This window comes from Elephas maximus, chromosome 6 (assembly GCF_024166365.1).
Source record: "Elephas maximus indicus isolate mEleMax1 chromosome 6, mEleMax1 primary haplotype, whole genome shotgun sequence".
NCBI classification, from domain to species: Eukaryota; Metazoa; Chordata; class Mammalia; order Proboscidea; family Elephantidae; genus Elephas; species Elephas maximus.
The window spans coordinates 114,647,707-114,666,685 of NC_064824.1; the positions used below are offsets into that span (position 1 = coordinate 114,647,707).

General features: G+C 40.4%; 1 protein-coding gene across 3 annotated transcripts in view; it reads left to right on the forward strand.

Moving 5' to 3' along the window:
* Positions 1-18,979, forward strand: part of XRCC5 (X-ray repair cross complementing 5) — a 104,055-nt gene that overhangs the window by 28,259 nt on the left and 56,817 nt on the right. For all 3 annotated transcript variants that reach the window (XR_007517951.1, XM_049888113.1, XM_049888112.1), the window contains exons 11-14: positions 4,067-4,204; positions 5,124-5,214; positions 7,515-7,648; positions 18,240-18,436. Coding sequence is in view for 2 of the 3 variants with exons in the window: in XM_049888113.1 (XP_049744070.1) it covers positions 4,067-4,204; positions 5,124-5,214; positions 7,515-7,648; positions 18,240-18,436 (560 nt within the window). In the remaining variant the exon portion in view is untranslated. The remainder of the gene's footprint in view (positions 1-4,066; positions 4,205-5,123; positions 5,215-7,514; positions 7,649-18,239; positions 18,437-18,979) is intronic.

Below are 18,979 nucleotides of genomic sequence, written 5' to 3' on the forward strand. Positions count from 1 at the left end.
TCAGATGGGCCTTGGCTGAAAGCGGACAATACCCAAAAGATGTTTACCTGTGTTCTATTGACTATGCAAAGGCATTCCACTTTGGTGAATCATAACAAGTTGTAGATAACATTGGGAAGAATGGAAATTCCAGAACACTTAATTGTGCTCCTGAGGAACCTGTACATAGACCAAGAAATAGTCGTTCAAACAGAACAAGGGGATGCTGTATGTTAAAAGTCAAGAAAGATATGCATCAAGGTTGTATCCTTTCACCATACTTATTAAATCTGTATGCTGAGCAGATAATCCAAGAACGGTGTGAAGAAGAGTGTGGCATCAGGGTTGGAGGAAGACTCATTAACAACTGGTGTTATGCAGATGACACAATCTTGCTCGCTGAAAGTGAAGAGGACTTGAAGCACTGACTGATCAAGATAAAGACTACAGCCTTCAGTGTGGATTGCACCTCAGCATAAAGCTAAAATCCTCACAACTGGACCAGGAACATCATGATAAACGGAGAAAAGATTGAAGTTGTCAGGGATTTCATTTTACTTGAATCCACAATCAGTGCCCATGAAAACAGCAGTCAAGAATTCAAATGATGCACTGCATTGGGCAAATCTACAAAAAACTCTTTAAAGTGTTAATTAAAAAGCAAAGATGTCACTTTAAGGACTAAGGTGTGCCGGACTCAAGCCATGGTATTTTCAATTGCCTCATATGCAAGCAAAAGCTGGACAATGAATAAGGAAGACAGAAGAAGAATTGATACCTTTGAATTATGGTGTTGGTGAAGAATATTGAATATACCATGGACTGCCAGAAGAATGAATGAATCTGTCTTGGAAGAAATACAGTCTGAATGCTCCTTAGAAGCAAGGATGGCAAGACTATGTCTCACGTGCTTTGGATGTGTTATCAAGAGGGACCAGTGGCTGGAGAAGGACATCATGCTTGGTAAAGTAGAGCGTCAGTGGAAAAGAGAAGGACCCTCAACGAGATGAATTGACTTAGTGACTTCAACAGTAGGCTCAAGCATAACAATGATTGTGAGGATGGCACAGAACCAGTGTTTAGCTCTGTTGTACACAGGGTTGCTATGAGTCAGAACTGACTCAATGACACCAAACAACAACAGCAGCTCTTTGATAATCAGTTCTTGAGCCATGGCCAAAGAATTTTATTATCTAACTGGAGCTTATTTAGTATAAGATAAACTGGGGAGTAAGGAAACTATGGCATATGAGGACCTCCAGGGGGAATTGAGGAGGAGGAGGTTGAATGGAAAAGACTTGTGTAAATAAGCAAGGGAGTAGGAGGAATAGCAGATATAATACTACTCGTACTGCATTTAGAGGATCATCATGTGGAATAGAAATTAAACTATGCTCCATACCGGAGGGGTAAATTGGAACTAACAGGTGATGGGTTTTGTTCAGGATGAAGAATTATTTTGTCTACAAGGATTGCTGTCTCCAAATGGATGATTTCCTTGTAGGATGTTGTCTTAGTTTCCTAAGGTTGCCATAACAAAATAGCACAAAACAAGTGGCTTTAAAGAAAAGAAATTTATTTATTTTTTTACAGTTCTGGAGGCTAGACGTCTGAATTCAGGGTCTCGGCTGTGTGAATTCCCTCAAAGGACTCTGAGAGTAACTAGTCCATGCCTTTCCTCCTTCTAGTGGTGCCGACAATCCTTGGTGTTCCTCTGCTGCTTGTAGATGTAACTTTACTTCACTTGCTGTCTTCTCCCATTCGTGACACTATTTCTGTATCTGTTCTGCCTTTTATAAGACACCACTCAGGAGGGCTTAGGGTTGGGACCCATCCTACTCACATATGAGTTACCTGATGTGACTTAATCTTCAAAGAAAGACCCTATTTCCCCAAACTAGGTCATATTCACAGGTACAGGGGTTAGGACTTCAGCATATCTTTTTGGGGGACACAAGTCAATCTGTAACAAGTGGTCACAACCCCATCTCTATAAATTTCCAAGCAGAGTCTTTATTACCACCAGCCAGAATGTTGGAAAGGGACTCTAGCATCATGTGGGTTATTAAAATAGATGAATACCGTTTGTTTTCAACTGAACTAGTAGGTTATTAAAATAGATGAATACTGTTTGTTTTCAACTGAACTATTCCATGATTCGGTGAATCATTCCTTTTTAAAAAATATTTTCTCTGGTCAGTCACATACAGGTTTTTTTTTTGTATATGAAATCTACATAATTATGCGCTGATTTGCACTGTGTGCGAAAGAGAAGGGGACAAGAGAAAAGGAAGGAGGTGAAGATCTAGTTGAGTTATACACAGTGTAGCATTATGTTGCAGTCGTTCATGACCCCACCTGTCCCTAACTTCATGTATCCCAGTTGCTCCCATGGAAGACACCCAAAAAGAAACTTCCAAACAAATTAAAAGTAATCTCTTCCTCAGACTCGCATTGTGATTATTTGGTCCTCTCTTACAGAACTTATTGTTAGAGCGTATGTGCTCTGTATTTGGAGCATATCTTATTTCATCTAGTAACAAAAACCAAACCAAACCCAGTGCCGTCAAGTCAATTCCGACTCATAGCAACCCTATAGGACAGAGTAGAACCACCCCATAGAGTTTCCAAGGAGTGCCTGGCGGATTCGAACCGCTGACCCTTTGGTTCGCAGCCGTAGCACTTAACCACTATGGCACCGGGGTTCCCTCGTCTAGTAAAGAATGTAAAAACTCAGTGAGGTCAGGGACTCATCTCTGTTTTTCTCACAAAGCCTAAGACGTTGTATTGCAGGCAGTAAGTAAATGTTCCTTGAATTGAACTGAGAAGATAATGAATCTGTTATGAAATCTGTAGAAAATCTTGATGGTAGGTATTGAGGTCATAGGTTTTTAGCGGAGGAAATGACTGTATTTAGCTAACTGTGATACAGGGCAGATGGAGAAAAGTCCAGTGTTTGGGGAGTGCTGGGGAAGGAGAGGCCTGACAAAGGCCATTTTGAAATGGAGAGGGTGTCAATTTGTTGAGCCTTGAAAATGGTTTAGAAGCTAGAGAGCCAGAGGTTTGGGGAGGGTATCCTAGGAAGAAGTTGTAGGAGCAAAAAGCCACAGGGATGGAAAAGTACAAGGCCTGTCAAGGTTAAATGCTTAACTCAGTGAGGCTGAATAGAAGAACTGTTGGAGGTTTTTATGGAGATGGGGACATGAATAGAGGAAGAGAAGGAAAAATAATGAGGTTAGTTTCACTCATGTACAGTTTTACAATACCTGAGATATAAGCAGGTGAGATCTGTACCAACCAGCCAGTGCACAGCTCATGTCTGGGTTTTGTGAGAGAGAGCTGGATATAACAGATTTTTGAATCATCAGTACGTGAGACCGGATGATGTAATCCTCAAGTAGAGTTTTAAAGTGGGAGGAGAAAGGCCAAGAGCACAATTTAAACATCGTTGGGAGAAGAGAAGAGCTTGGGGAGGAGTGGTCCATGAAGTAGAGCAATCGGAGAGAGTGCTGTTTCTGAGGCCAAAGAAGGAGAAAGTGGTGGGGGGCCGGGGGAGAGGCGGGCACATGCTACTGACAGGTCAGATAGAAAGGAAACCAAGGATTTGGCAATTAGGAAGTCAGGGTGACTTTTCTGAGGATACTTTCAGTAAGGAGGTGAGGGCAATAGGTGGATTGGATGAAGAATAATTGTGTCTAAGCAATAAAAACAGCAAGATTATTATTTCACAAAATTCAGAGATGAAGGGAAGGAAGGCTACAGGTAGTTATTTACAGAGAAGGCGGAGCAAAGAAAGATTTCATCTGGGAAGGGCTGAGACTTGAGTTTACTTAGAGGATGATGGTATGAATTCAAAGGAGATGAAAGATGGAAGAGACAGGATTTAGATAATGAAACAAAGTCCCAGAAGAATAAATGTGGTTAAAAGCATCGGTACAGTTTGGCCTTGAAGTGGGTAGAGGGACACTTTTTTAAAAAGAAATTTGAAACAAGCAGGAAGAAAGTGGATAACGATATCACAAGCATTTAGTTCTATTGTGAAATTCTCAGATGTTGGATATGTGTTAACATGCGGCTTTCTTATTAGGCAGCAGCAGTCGCGCTGTCCTCCCTGATTCACGCTTTGGATGAATTAGACATGGTGGCCGTAGTTCGATACGCCTATGACAAAAAAGCTAATCCTCAAGTTGGTGTGGCTTTTCCACATATCAAGGATGCCTATGAGGTAAAACCCACAGCTCTTTTCTATTCATGTTGTCGTTATTATTTTTTCTTTCAGTTTCTTTATTCTAAGCAGTGTTTCTCAAGTGTTAATGTATATGGGAATTATTTGGGGACCTCGTTACGATGCAGATTCTGATTTGGTGGGTCTGAGATGGGGCCTGAGAGTCTTAGCACAGACTCCTGAGTGATGCTCATGCTGCTGGCCTGTGGACCACACGTTGAGTAGCAAGGAAGTAACAAATTACAAAATTATATAAGCAGCCTTTTTTTTTTTTTAAATCAGTAAAGCTTAACCATGACCTTCTGTTTGCCAAATCCAATGATGACCTTCTCAGAACCAGTAAGAACAGAACTTACTGTTCTTACATTTTTACAAAGGGGGGCTGTGAATAAAGATTGATGGCGTGAATTCATTGGGATCATTGTGAAATCAATTTAGTGCTCTCTTTAAAAAAAAAAAAAAAAGTCTATAGATTCCTTGTTGTTGTTAGGTGCCGTCAAGTCAGTTCTGTGTACAACAGAACAAAACATTGCCCAATATCCTTACCATGTCTAAATTTCTTACCATGTCCTATTTATCAGAGAACTTACTGTGTCAAATCTGGGAAGAGGAGACAAATACCTCGACTTCTAGATCAGCCTTCCAGTCACCCTGACTCTTCTTATCTATTGTATTAGTCATGCATTTTGCAGTTATTCTTTGGTATTCTTTCTTTTAAGCATTTATGTTTGGTGTTCGTCATACTGTTTGCCGTTGTGTATAGCTAATAACAGAAATCAAAACACGTCACTTTGTACATACCAGATTTCTGCTGATTGTGGAGTATTTTTGATGTGCCACTTTTGCAGCATTGGGGTCAGCTTTATATTTTTCCATTAATTAGGTCATTTCTGCTTTTACCCCCTTTCTTTCTCATTAGTGTTTAGTGTACGTGCAGCTGCCTTTCATGGAAGACTTGCGGCAATACATGTTTTCATCCTTGAAAAATAATAAGAAATACACTCCCACAGGTGAGTGTGTATCCATTTAGCTCAATAATTGGCTCTAAACGCAGACAGTTCTTGGGAAATCACCTGTCTGCCGTCATTGGTTGGGGCCAAGATCCACCGGCTGAAATTAATTGAATTCCCATCATATGCTATAACGATGAAGGTGATTCACCTTATGTTTTTCCAGTAGTAGGAATGGGTTTGGTCTCAATTCTCCAAACCCTGTCTAGTTGTCCACTCTGACTTAGAGCTTAGGGAGCAGCTTTCTGGAAATGGATGCACATTCTCTAGTTGTGAGCAGGTTTACCCTCTAGAGAAGTGAATCGACTTACAGGATGAAAGCTATGAGGATAGGGTTCTGCATAAAATATAATGTAACTTTGAACGAAAAAGTAACAATGGTGGAGATTAACTTTTCTCTTTGCCCTCTCCCTGTGGTTTGTAGTAACAGTCCAAGTATCATTGTTCTTTATTTCTGGTTTCAAGTGTCAGACTGCTATACAGAATGATTTTCATAGACATAGGTCCCATCTGCCAGAGCGCACAGTATGAAACAGTCGTGATAAGGTACAATGATGGGCAGAATGTAGAGAACATACCAAAGAGAACAAAAATGAGTAGATGTTTTAGTTTGCAAGTTTGAGTATGTTATTTGTGGCAGTGTAGGATTAGGGAATTATGAGGTGAGTCTCAGAGCTGGGCTCTCTCTGTGTGTTATTTTGGTTAGACCCTTTGGGAGCAGTGTGCTGTAGAAAGGCCAAGAATCCTTCTAGAGATGAATCCCTCTGCAACATGTCAGGACAGGCATGGACCTAAATGTGTAGGAGAAGCTGCCACTGTGCTACAGTATTCTGTGTCTACCCCTTGATAATTTCAAACTTTAAGTAGCTTAGAATTTTTAAAAAGAACTTTGTTGAGAAGTCATCATAATAGACATAAATCACTCAGAATCTAAAACATGCAAGACCTTTTGATCTTGATCGATTTTTTTGTGAGTTAAACATGTTGTTTTTATTATCTCCACTGGAAAAATGGATCATTAAAGTTGTTTGGCATTTATCCATAGTAGACAAGTATGTTTGTTGTTGTTAGTTTCATCGAGTCCATTTTGACTCATAGCGACCCCATATGACAGAGTAGAACTGCACCATAGGGTTCTTTAGGCCTGTAGGAGTGTGTAATACCAGAGCAATTTGACCTGATGCTAGCTTGAAACAGGTGAGAATCACTGAATGTTCACACATACAGTACCATTGCCTACCTATGGTCAGGTGAACCCTGCAATAATCAGCTTATAAAGCTGATGGCAGTGCCTAAAACCTCCCCTGGAAAGTCTGAAAACAGGAATAGAAAGGAAATGTCTGTTGATAAATATCTGTATGCTCTTTTGTTTTGTAGTAGCTGTACAAAAGAGATATTTGAATGGGTAAAGAACAGAAGCATATTATACTTTTCAGGGACTGCATACTCTTTTCTGCCTTTTCTCAGTGACCATGAATGATCCAAAAACAGCACTTCGGTTCAACAGCTGCATTGCATTATGAATCAACAGAATGAAAGCTACACATGGCACTTTAGGTAGAAGCATTTTTGGAAGAGTTGCCTTTGGACTGTGCCACTTTCAATGACTTGGTAGATTTTTATTGAGCAGCACCTCCTTTCCATTAGGTATTAGGAGAGGCATGAAGAAGAGGCAGTCATGTTTCTGCCCTCAAGGAACTTAGAGTTTGAATGCAGTGGGCTAAGACACGTACACAGATACCATCATAGATGCAGAGTGGTCAGTGCCATGAGACTTTGTGAGAGGAAAGAGGTGATTTCAACGTGGGGAAAATGTGAAGGAATAAGTCCACTTTGGTCCAATGGGTCTTCCTGTTAAGGCGGTATACTCTGATACAAGTATTTTAAATCCTTATAGTATTTATCAAGGTTTTTAAAAATGTTTTTCTCCTTTAGCTAATTGCCAGGTTTTTTTTAGTATTTGCTAATTGAGTACTGTACTTGATGTTTCAAACTTTCATACAGAAGCTGAGTTTTGTATGGCTGTAGTGCGTTTCTCTGGAACGCTCTTGCTTTTGCTGTGATACTCCATTGTCAAAGGTCACTCTAAGAACTCAGCTACTCTTAAATAGGTGTTTTCATAGGTAAGAAAACTGAGACTCAGAGACTAAATGACTTGTATAACTAGGGAATTTTTTTGGCAGAGCCAGGATTGTATAACCTGCCAATATTGCTGTGAATGTCTCTGGGTGGAAAATATTTGTTTTAGTGGAGGATAATAGAATCATTTTTTTCTTTCTTCTGTTCATTCTTGCTTTAAGAGGCCCAGCTGAATGCTGTTGATGCTTTGATTGACTCCATGAGTTTGGTAAAGAAAGATGAGGAAGAAGACACCATTGAAGACTTGTTTCCAACCACCAAAATCCCAAATCCCCAATTTCAGAGATTTTTTCAGGTGAGAGATGAAAGATGAGCCAGCCATATGTCTTTGAAATTATAGAGAACTGAGTTAAAAGTGTAGGGTAACTTGCCAGCCCCAGACCATGCCTTTATCCCTGGAGGACTTCAGTTATTCTATTTATTCGAAGAATAACACTTTCCTCTCCCTACTTTAAAAAAAAAAAAAAAAACCCAAACCCATTGCCATCCAGTTGATTCCTGCTTATAGTGACCCTATAGGACAGAGAGAACTGCCCCATACGGTTTCCAAGGAGCACCTGGTAGATTCAAACTGCCGACCTTTTTTTTAGCGGCTGTAGCTCTTAACCACCACGCCACCAGGGTTTCCCTCCCTACTTTAGAAAGATAAAAATACCCTAAGCTCTTAAAAAGAAGAAAGTAAGGTTGGGATGTTTTTCCTCCCTGGAGGAAGGGTAGTTTTTGTTTAAAAATATGGGAAGGCTTAACAAAAAGCAGATTTTTATGCTTTCTCTAGGCTTTTCTCCTCTATTTTATGTGAATGAGACCTTTTTTTTTTTTTTTGGTAATCCAAGCAGAAGGAGAGTTTTTCTAAAATATGTGGTAATATTACCACTATTAGGAAGGAATGTGTTCCCATGCTACATATGTCAAAAATTTCATAATCAGAGATAGTATAAAAAAAAAACCCGTTGTCGTCCAGTCGGTTCCGACTCATAGCAACCCTAGAGGACAGAGTAGAACTGTCCCATAGGGTTTCCAAGGAGCACCTGGTAGATTTGAACTGCAGACCTTTTGGTTAACAGCCAAACTCCTAACCATTATGTCACCAGGGTTTCCAGAGCTAGAATATTCCTTCCTGTATAAACCTTAGTCTATCTACATCCTCCTTAGCATAAACCAGCTGAGATGTCAGCTTCCCCAGTTTCCCTTAACCCAGTCTCCACCTTTGTCCTAGGATTCAGAAATGAATGTATGGGTTTTTGTTTTTTTTTTTAGTTACTCTTTAATAATTTCATGTTTCTATTGTTTTTATCTGACCTCTGTGCTACCTCTAGAAGTCAGATAAAAACATTAGACACACAAAATTATTAAATAGTAGCTAAAATTTAAAAAAAGCCAAAACCATATATTCATTTCTGAATCCTAGGACAAAGGTGGACATTGGGTTAAGTTGACATGACAGCTGATTTATGCTGAGGGAGGGGAAGGGTAGACTAAGGTTTATAAGGGAAGTAATATTTTAGTCCTGGGTTAATTTAGTGACAGTAGGACATAGTCTTCTCTGACCTCTATAGAGCTGAAGAAATCACAAGCAGCTTTTTTGGACAAACTTTACCCCTGAGAAGTCTGGGGAACCCATTTGATGAAGAGACCATTAGTTGTCTCTTCTGACACTTCTCAAAGCACGCTTAACTAATTCAAGTCCATATCAGGGTCTGTTAAAATTCGGGGGATCCTTTACACAAAAGAGACTGCCTGATTTTTTTTTTTTTTTTTTTAATTGTGCTTTAAGTGAAAGCTTACAAATCAAGTCAGTCTCTCACACAAAAACTTATATAAACCTTGCTACTTACTCTTAGCTGCTCTCCCCCTAATGAGAAGCCCACTCTCTACCTCCACTCTCTTTTTGTGTCCATTTCGCCAGCATCTAACGCCCTCTACCCTCTCATCTCCCCTACAGGCAGGAGATGCCAACATAGTCTCAAGTGTGCACCTGATCCAAGAAGCTCACTCCTCACTAACATCCCTCTCCAACCCATTGTCCCTGCCTGATTTTTTTTGTTTTTTGTTTTTTTTTTTTTTTTGCTGCTCATAATTCCTTTTTTTAAAAAATTGTGCTTTAAGTGAAAGTTTATAGATCAAGTCAGTCCTTCATACAAAAATTTATGTATACCTTGCTATGCACTCCTAGTTGCCCTCCCCTAATGAGACAGCACATTCCTTCTCTCCACCCTGTATTTTTTCTGTCCATTCAACCAGCTCTTGTCCTCCTCTGCTTTCGAAGCTCCCTCCTCACCAGTATCATTTACTGTCTTACACTCCAGTCTAATCCCTGCCTGAAGAGTTGGCTTTGGGAATGATTCCAGTCTTGGGCTAACAGAAGGTCTGGGGACCGTGACCTCTGGAGTCCTCCTAGTCTCAGTCAGACCATTAAGTCTGGTCTTTTTATGAGAATTTGAGTTCTGCATCCCACTGTTCTGCTCCATCAGGGATTCTCTGCATAATTCCTTTAAGTAGTGAAAAAAAATCTTTTGTTCTAAAATTAGAAATATGAAGCTTAACATGTAAAGGCCTGACTCAGTTATTACTTTAGTTTCCTCAATGCAGTCAGATATAAATTTTTGTTGTTGTTAGGTGCTGTTGAGTCAGTTCCGACTCATAGTGACCCTGTGCACAACAAAATGAAACACTGCCCAGGCCTGCAACATCCTTACAATCATTGTTATGCTTGAGCTCGTTCTTGCACCCACTGTGTCAATCCACCTCGTTGAGGGTCTTCTTCTTTTCCGCTCACCCTGTACTTTGCCAAGCATGATATCCTTCTCCAGGGACTGATTCCTCCTGACAACATGTGCGAAGTATGTAAGATGCAGTCTCGTCGTCCTTGCTTCTGGTTGTACTTCTTCCAAGATATATTTGTTCGTTCTTTTAGCAGTCCGTGGTATATTCAATATTCTTTGCCAACACCACAATTCAAAGGCGTCAGTTCTTCTTTGGTCTTCCTTATTCGTTGTCCAGCTTTCACATGCATATGATGTGATTGAAAATACCGTGGCTTGGGTCAGGCGCACCTTAGTCTTCAAGATGGCATCTTTGCTTTTCAACATTTTAAGGAGGTCCTTTGCAGCAGATTTACCCAGTGCAATGTGTCATTTGATTTCTTGACTGCTGTTTCTATGGCTGTTGATTGTGGATCCAAGTAAAATGAAATCCTTGACAACTTCAGTCTTTTCCCGGTTTATCATGATGTTGCTTATTGGTCCAGCTGTGAGGATTTTTGTTTTCTTTATGTTGAGGTGCAATCCATACTGGAGGCTGTGGTCTTTGATCTCCATTAGTAAGTGCTTCAAGTCCTTTTCACTTTCAGCAAGAAAGGTTGTGTCATCTGTATAACACGGGTTGTTAATGAGTCTTCCTCCAATCCTGATGCCCCAGTCTTCTTCGTATAGTCCAGCTTCTTGGATTATATGCTCAACATACAGATTGAATAGGTATGGTAAAAGGATACAACCCTGACGCCCACCTTTCCTGACTTTAAACCAATCAGTATCCCCTTGTTCTGTACAAACAGCCGCCTCTTGATCTATGTAAAGGTTCCTCATGAGCACAATTAAGTGTTCTGGAATTCCCATTCTTCGCAGTGTTATCCATAGTTTGTTATGATCCACACAGTCAAATGCCTTTGCATAGTCAATAAAACACAGGTAAACATCCTTCTGGTATTCTCTGCTTTTAGCCAGGATCCATCTGACATCAGCAATCATATCCTGGTTCTACGTCCTCTTTGAAACCAGCCTGAGTTTCTGGAAGTTCCCTGTCGATGCACTACTGCAGCCGTTTTTGAGTGATCTTCAGCAAAATTTTGCTTGTTTGTGATATTAATGATATTGTTCTATAATTTCCGCATTCGGTTGGATCACTGTTCTTGGGAGTAGGCATGAATATGGATCTTTTCCAGTCAGTTGGCCAGGAAGCTGCCCTCCGTATTTCTTGGCATAGACAAGTGAGCACCTCCAGCATTGCATCCGTTTGTTGAAACATCTCAGTTGATACTCCATCAATTCCCGGAGCCTTGTTTTTTGCCAATGCCTTCAGAGCAGCTTGAACTTCTGCCTTCAGTACCATCAGTTCCTGATCATATGCCACCTCTTGAAATGGATGAACATTGACTAATTCTTCTTGTTATAGTGACTCTGTGTATTCCTTCCACCTTTTTTTGATGCTTCCTGCATTGTTTAATATTTTCCCCATAGAATCTTTCACTATTGCAAATGAATTTTTTCTCCAGTTCTTTCAGCTTGAGAAATGCCAAGCGTGTCCTTCCTTTTTGGTTTTCTGTTTTTATCTCCAGCTCTTTGCACATGACATTATGATACTTTGTCTTCTTATACCTCCCTTTGAAATCTTCTGTTCAGTAGTTTTACTTCATGATTTTCTCCTTTTGCTTTAGCTGCTCAATGTTTGTGAGCAAGTTTCAGAGTATCCTCTGACATCCATCTTGGTCTTTTCTTTTTTTCCTGTCTTTTCAATGATCTCTTTCTTTCTTTATGTGTGATGTCCTTGATGTCATTCCACAGCTTGTCTGGTTTTCGGTCATTAGTGTTCAATACGTCAAATTTATTCTTCACATGGCCTCTAAATTCGGGTGGATTATATTCAAGATCATATTTTGGTTCTCATGGACATGCTCTGATTTTCTTCAGTTTCAGCTTGAACTTGCATAATAGCAGTTGATGGTCTGTTCCACAGTAGGCCCCGGCCTTGTTCTGACTGATAATGTTGAGCTTTTCCATTGTCTCTTTCCGCAGATGTAGTTAGTTTGATTCCTGTGTGTTCCATCTGGTGAGGCCCATGTGAATAGTCGCCGTTTATGTTGGTGAAAGGATGTATTTGCAAAGAAGAAGTCGTTGGTCTTGCAAAATTCTATCATTCGATCTCCGGCATTATTTCTACCACTAAGGCCATATTTTCCAACTACCGATCCTTCTTTGTTTCCAACTTTCGCATTCCAATCACCAGTAATTATCAATGCATCTTGATTGCATGTTCAATCAATTTCAGACTGCAGAAAAAAAAAATTTTTTTTTTGAAGCTGATAAAAATCTTCTGTTTCTTCATCTTTGGCCTTAGTGGTTGGTGTGTAAATTTGAGTAATAGTCATATTAACTGGTCTTCTTTGTAGGCATATGGATATTATCCTATCACTGACAGCATTGTACTTCAGGATAGATCTTGAAATGGTTGTTTTGACGATGAATGCAACACCATTCCTCTTCAAGTTGTCATTCTTAGCATAGTAGACTATATGACTGTCCAATTCAAAATGGCCAATACCAGTTCATTTCAGCTCACTAATGCCTAAGATATCGATGTTTATGCATTCCATTTCATTTTTGATGATTTCCAATTTTCCTAGATTCATACTTCATACATTCCAGGTTCCCATTATTAATGGATATTTGCAGCTGTTTTTTCTCATTTTGAGGCGTGCCACCTCTATGTCATTAAAGTCGAGTCTACTTTGAGGAGGCAGCTCTTCCCCAGTCATCTTTTGAGTGCCCTCCAACCTAGAGGGCTAATCTTCCAGCACTATATCAGACAACATTCTGCTGCGGTTCATAAAGTTCTCAGAAGTAGACTGCCGGGTCCTTCTTCCTAGTCTGTCTTAGTCTGGAATCTCAGCTGAAACCTGTCCTCCATGGGTGACCCTGCTGGTATCTGTATACTGGTGGCATAGCTTCCAGCATCACAGCAACACGCAAGCCCCTGCAGTATGCCAGACTGAGAGACACATGGGGGAAATATAAATTACTGGTATAAAATCCTTTGATGTTCTTGACAAGTGGACCTAAAGACCTGAAGGCCTGTAGGGAAGAGAGAGGTAGACCACTTGCTGTGGAAAGCTTGTTAAAACAGGTTGTTATGATAAAAAAGAGAAACTTTGAATATTTGGCAGATTTATCTAGGGTGGGCTCTATTTATAATCTTCAGTAAATTTGTGTTGGAGTAATAAACAGATACAAGCCATAAACACAGGCGTTTTTATCTTGCAAAGCTGCAAGCACTGGCAACTTTGATTTTCACAATTTACCAACTTGATTTTCTTCTGTGGGAGTTTTTTTAAATGAGACATTATAAAGGCTCGTGCATTTGTAAATTGAATTAACCTTTTTTTCCAATAACAAATATTTATTGACTAATAACAGCGTACCATATGCTAGAGATACTGTAAGCTCACTGCTTTCAAGAGCCCCTCTAGAGAAGTAGATACAGAACCAATAGTTACAGCAATGGCGGTTCAACATGCAATGAAAGTGAGAGGAAAACGGAATTCTTCTGAAGGGGTGGCTTAAGGAAGGCTTCCCTGGGGATATAACATTTCAACAGAGTTGTAAAAAAAAAAAAAGGGATGCGTGATGTGTCAAAGGCATGCCAGGAAAAAGACGTAGCGTACGCAAATGCACGAAACCATGAGGTGTGATGTGTTAGGAACTCAAAAGTAGTTCTGTGTGACTGGCTAGTCAGCTCTCTGAGAGAATGGTGGAGAGGTGGCAGGGCAGGTAAGCAACAGGTAGGTCATGAAGTACCTCCTATGCCATACTCAGTAGTTTGGATTTTGTCCTGTAGGCAGTGGGTGGTCATTCAAGGATTCTGTCAGCAGGTGGATGACCTGATTTTTAAAAAATGGTGACTGCATAGGAGGTGGACTGAGGAGGTAGGGAGACTAGTTAGGACCATGCGGTGGTCCGCATGAAGGCCTGAACTAACGCTGTGGGGGACGAAAGTGGAGAGAATAGTTTCTGAAGGCTGAATAGATGCTGAAGTCCTACCTGAATAGATAGGAGTAGTGGGTCATCATGAGGAATAAAGAGGAATTGAGGATAACAGGATTCTAGCTTGGGTAACTGAAAGGATGGTGTCCCGGTTAATTGTGATAAGGCATATAAAATGAGCAGGTGGAAAATGTAATTCATTTATTTTCTCAGGTGTTAAATTTGAGGTATCTGTTAGATATCCAAGTGCAGAGTTTCAGTGGAAAGTGGAAAATAAGGATGTGGAGCTCAGGAGAGAAGTCAGGTCTAAATGCGTAGATTTGAGAGTTCTCCTCCTTTAGGTAGAAGTGGTAGAAGTGAATGAGATTGCTTGGGAGAGCATGTTGAGTGAGAAGGAAAGAGACAGAAGTGCTGAACACCAACGTGTGAACAGTTCGGGGTAGATGGAAAAAGAAGAGGCAGTTAAAAACAAAACCAACCCTACCACCAACTCCCACCCTCAAAAAAAATAAAAAAGATCAGAGAGGGAGAAAGAACTACGAGAAACTGGTGCCCTGGAAGGCATGGGGGGTGAAGGGTGTCTGAAAGGAAAGACTTAACAAGTCAGGCGCTGCAGAAGGGTCAGTAAAAGTGAGCACAGCAAAGGGGTGGTTGGGATTTGCTGTTAAGTCCTTGGTGACTTTGGGGGCTCAGTGTCAGTAGAATAATGGAGTGGAAGACAGGTTACAAGAACCAAGAGGACATAGGAAGCTACAAGAGGATTTGGGACCCAGGAAGATTTTTTTTTTCCTTCTTAAGTGACAAATGTTTAAAAAAAACCAAAAACCAAACCCAGTGCTGTCGAGTCAATTCCGACACATAGCGACCCTACAAGACAGAGTAGAACTGCCCCACAGAGTTTCCAAGGAGCACCTAGCGGATTTGAACTGCCGACCCTTTGGTTAGTAGCCTTAGCACTTAACCACTACACCACCAGGGTTTCCTAGTCGAAGGTAAATGAGCTGAGTAAAAGGGCAGAGAGAGGGAGAGATCAATAATCGATTCGTTGGCAGGAGGTTCATTTAATTCTAATTTAGGAAAGAAATGCTGGAATGGATGTCTTTTGTTAAACGTAAATGTAAATCAGCCTTTTAACTAATTGATGACCACCATCACCACGGCCAGTTGCTGTCGAGCCAGCTTCAACTCATGGCGACCCCATGTGTGTCAGGATGGAACCGTGCTCCGTAAGGGTGCTTTTTTTTTCCCTTATTTTTTGTTATTGCTGTTCTCCGTAAGGTTTTTAAATAGCTAATTTTTTGGAAATGAAATGCCAGGTCTTTCTTCCAATAATTGACACCCAAACCAAAGACCCACTGCTGTGGAGTCGATCCTAGTGTTGTTAAAATCAACAGACTAGTAACTTCTGAGCTAGCCAGTGAGAAACCTCATTAGTACTTAAAGGACCAATCAGAATAGTTCTTACCACTGGCGATGCGTTTGTTGTATTCCTTTTGGTTTTGTGATACCATAGTGGATAGAAATTTTTTCTTAAATTATGTTTGTGTCATATTTAAATAATAATAACCTGTAAACTTCTATGCAGCCTGCATTTTTCTCTCTAGTCTTTTTCAAATTGTAAAAATCACATCAAAGAGTAACAGTTGGTTAAAAGAAAATAGGTGGATTGAAGACTGTGATTTCAGCTTCCCAGCTACTAAAAAAATGTCAATTTTTCTTAACTTCATTTTTTTCAGTGAGCTAGAATTTGTTGTTTGAATGAATCTGATAAGTATCCCACTTAAATTTATTTATCTAAATTGTAAGCTTTGAGAAAATACAAGAGAGGGTTTGATGCTTCAGCACATCTCTTATAGGTGCTTTATTATTTATTTATGGGTGATGACACTGGTTGGAAGGATTGCCTGAAGTTTATGCTGGAAATCTGGAATGCTTTTTAGTAGGGAGGTTGGGTAGGATAGTTGTCTGGTGGTGGTTTTAGCTTTTTTCCCAAAAAGCGTTAATTGTGTATCACAGGTGGAACCTTCCAGAGTATGTGAGAGCTAGTCTGCTCTGTTGGGTGTTCATTTACAGCTAAAATCTTTAGGCTTCCTAAACGGTTTCTGATATTTTAATGATCTGAGGAAGAGCACTGGGAATTAAGGGTTATGGACGAGAATGGTAGAGGTAAGTTCACAGCGCTTGGGATCATTTTGGTTTCCCCTTGCTTTACGTTAAACAGGCCTGATGTTATTGATGCTCAAGGGAAATTGAGTAATTAAGAGAGAGGAACACAGAAGGCATACCCTGAAGCCAGTGAATATACTGTGGGGAAAGAAGAGTTGTGAGAGGTGTATTGAAACAGAGAGCAGTGCATGGAATGTCTAGAGGAAATTGGTACTTAATTCCCACCTCAGGCTTTCTGAATTTATAGGACATTGACTCTTGGATGATATTTTACTGTTGAGACCATAGTATCTTTTATTTTTTAGAATGGAGACTTCTAGCTTATACATCTTCAGTGTAGGGAAACTGCCCATGGGAGAGTATAAATCACATACTTTGTGATGTGAAGCGGTGTTTTGAAATTGCAGGAGCTGCTCAGCTCCTTGGTTTTTTTTCTTCAAAATTAGTGATGTTTAAAGGTGAGAATATTAGGAAACTTATTCTCCAACCTAAGTTTAGAATTATTCTTTAGCAAGGGAAGAAAGCTATCAATAAACAGCTAGTTTTAGTTCTTTTTTTTTTTTCTTAGTGGCATCTCATCCTATTGCATATCTTCCTTTTAGAATATTTACTTTTCTGGGAAGATACCAGTACTGCTGGCCTGGCCTAGTATACTGAAAACAGCACAAGTGATTGAGTGGAAGGGGCTTCCTGTCCAGAATTCACTCACGTGAGCCATGGCGAAGCCTCCCTGGCCTTGATCTTGGCCCCACTCTTGGCTTTGCTTCTGACAACTTGGTCAACAGCTAGAGCTCTTTGTTCCTTCAACCACTATCTCTTGGGTGCTTATATGTCAGACGCTGTTTTCAGTGCTGGGAATTGAAAAGCAAACAAGATCTCTACTTTCGAAGAGGGGGGTTAGATAATAAACCAAAACATTGGTAAGATAATTTTAGATAGTGATAAATGCTGAAAAGAATATAAAACAGGGGAAATGAGAGTGATTGGGTGATAGGATGGAGGCAGAGGGACTACTTTGAATAGATTGTCAGGGAAAGCCTCTCTGAGGAGATAATACTTGAGCAATGACCAGAATAATAAGAAGGAGCCAACTCTGTCAAAATCTAAGGAAAGTCAAGGGAACATAAGCGCAGGACCCAAAGGCAGGAATGAGCTCGGCTCATTATGAAGCAAAGAGGTGAGTCTGGGTGTGTTGTGGTGAGTATGGAGGAGAGGGGCGATGAGATAAGGAAGGTAAAGGAGCTAAATTATATAGGATTGGATAGGCTATGGTAGAGTTCTTTTTAAGATCACTTTAGCTTTGGTAGAACAGTGAGAACAGAAGCACGGAGCCCCTTTTTAGAAGGTGGTTGTGGTAGATCAGGTGAGAGGTGATGGTGCTTGGACAAGAAGTGTATAGACTTGTGGCGAAAAGCTCGAGCTCAGCCCTTGGGAAGTTTGAGACAGACTCAGTTTTCTCATCCTTTCAGATTGCTTCCTGGGATTCACTGAGCATGGGCAGCAAGCCTTTAGCCACCTCATCCGCCACAGGTTGTTTCATAAGAGTAAGCAAAGGAGAAAGTGCAGTATGCTTAAGGGAGGTAAAAGGATTATAACTAAAAAGCTATGGTCCTAGACTGAGAGGCTGTTGGAATCATGTGCCTTAGGGAACCTTGTAGGCTGTACCATGTTCCTCAAGTAGTTAAAGCAACAGCTGCTTTTTATAAGCTGAAGCTCCTTTCTGGGAGAGCTGTAGCACACATTGCTGCTAGGCCGGGGTTTGTTTTTATAATGAGTTTTAGACATTTGTAATATCCTGCTAACAAAGGTTGTTCTGGGTTAGCCCTTCTTGCTATCTTTTACATATGGTATGAATTGCAAAGCTCTCAAACGAAAGATGGAGGATCCCTGGTTAGAAGAAGTATAATGAAGCCGTACGCAATATCTACAACTGCGTTTTAAAATCCTTTTGCCTTTTTTCAACAGTGTTTGCTGCATAGAGCTCTACATCCCCAGGAGCCTCTGCCCCCAATTCAGCAGCATATTTTGAATATGCTGGATCCCCCCACTGAGGTGACAGCTAAAAGTCAGATTCCTCTTTCTGAAATAAAGACACTCTTCCCTCTGACTGAAGCCATCAAGAAAAGGGATCAAATAACTGCTCAGGACATTTTCCAAGATAAGTAAGTACTGTATGTAGTTAGATTTGGAGTAGTCGTTTACAAGATTGGTGGTAGCCTTAGAGGGGCTCTGTGGAGCATATGGCTTTGTGGAATTCCAAAGTGGGAGGAAGAAACCTTTTGATATCTGACCCTTGCATTGAAAATACTGGCTTTGATAGCTGTTAGAGAAGGATCCCTGTGCATTGTAGTCATATTTTATCCTTTTATCTGTAATTGAGTGCTGCCTTCTAAATTGTTGACTTTTTGATCAGCATCAAATTCATGGTGAATAGGAAGAATAAGCAGCTCTTTTGAAAATCTAAGGCTAAATTTTACCCTTTTTAAAGTAAGCAGCTAGAGATGAGGGGAGAGGACTGAGGATACTAGGTTACCTTCCTTTGGAGGGTTAGGTGTCCGGAGAACATCAGTGAGATTTTAGAGGAAAAGTGGGAAGAAGAGTGAAAAATCTGACCCTTCTTTAGCGATGTCAGTGATTTTCTTAGTTAAATTAGCGCAGGGGCGATTAACCAGTAAGCATGGTATGCACCGGCTTACAGAAAGCAA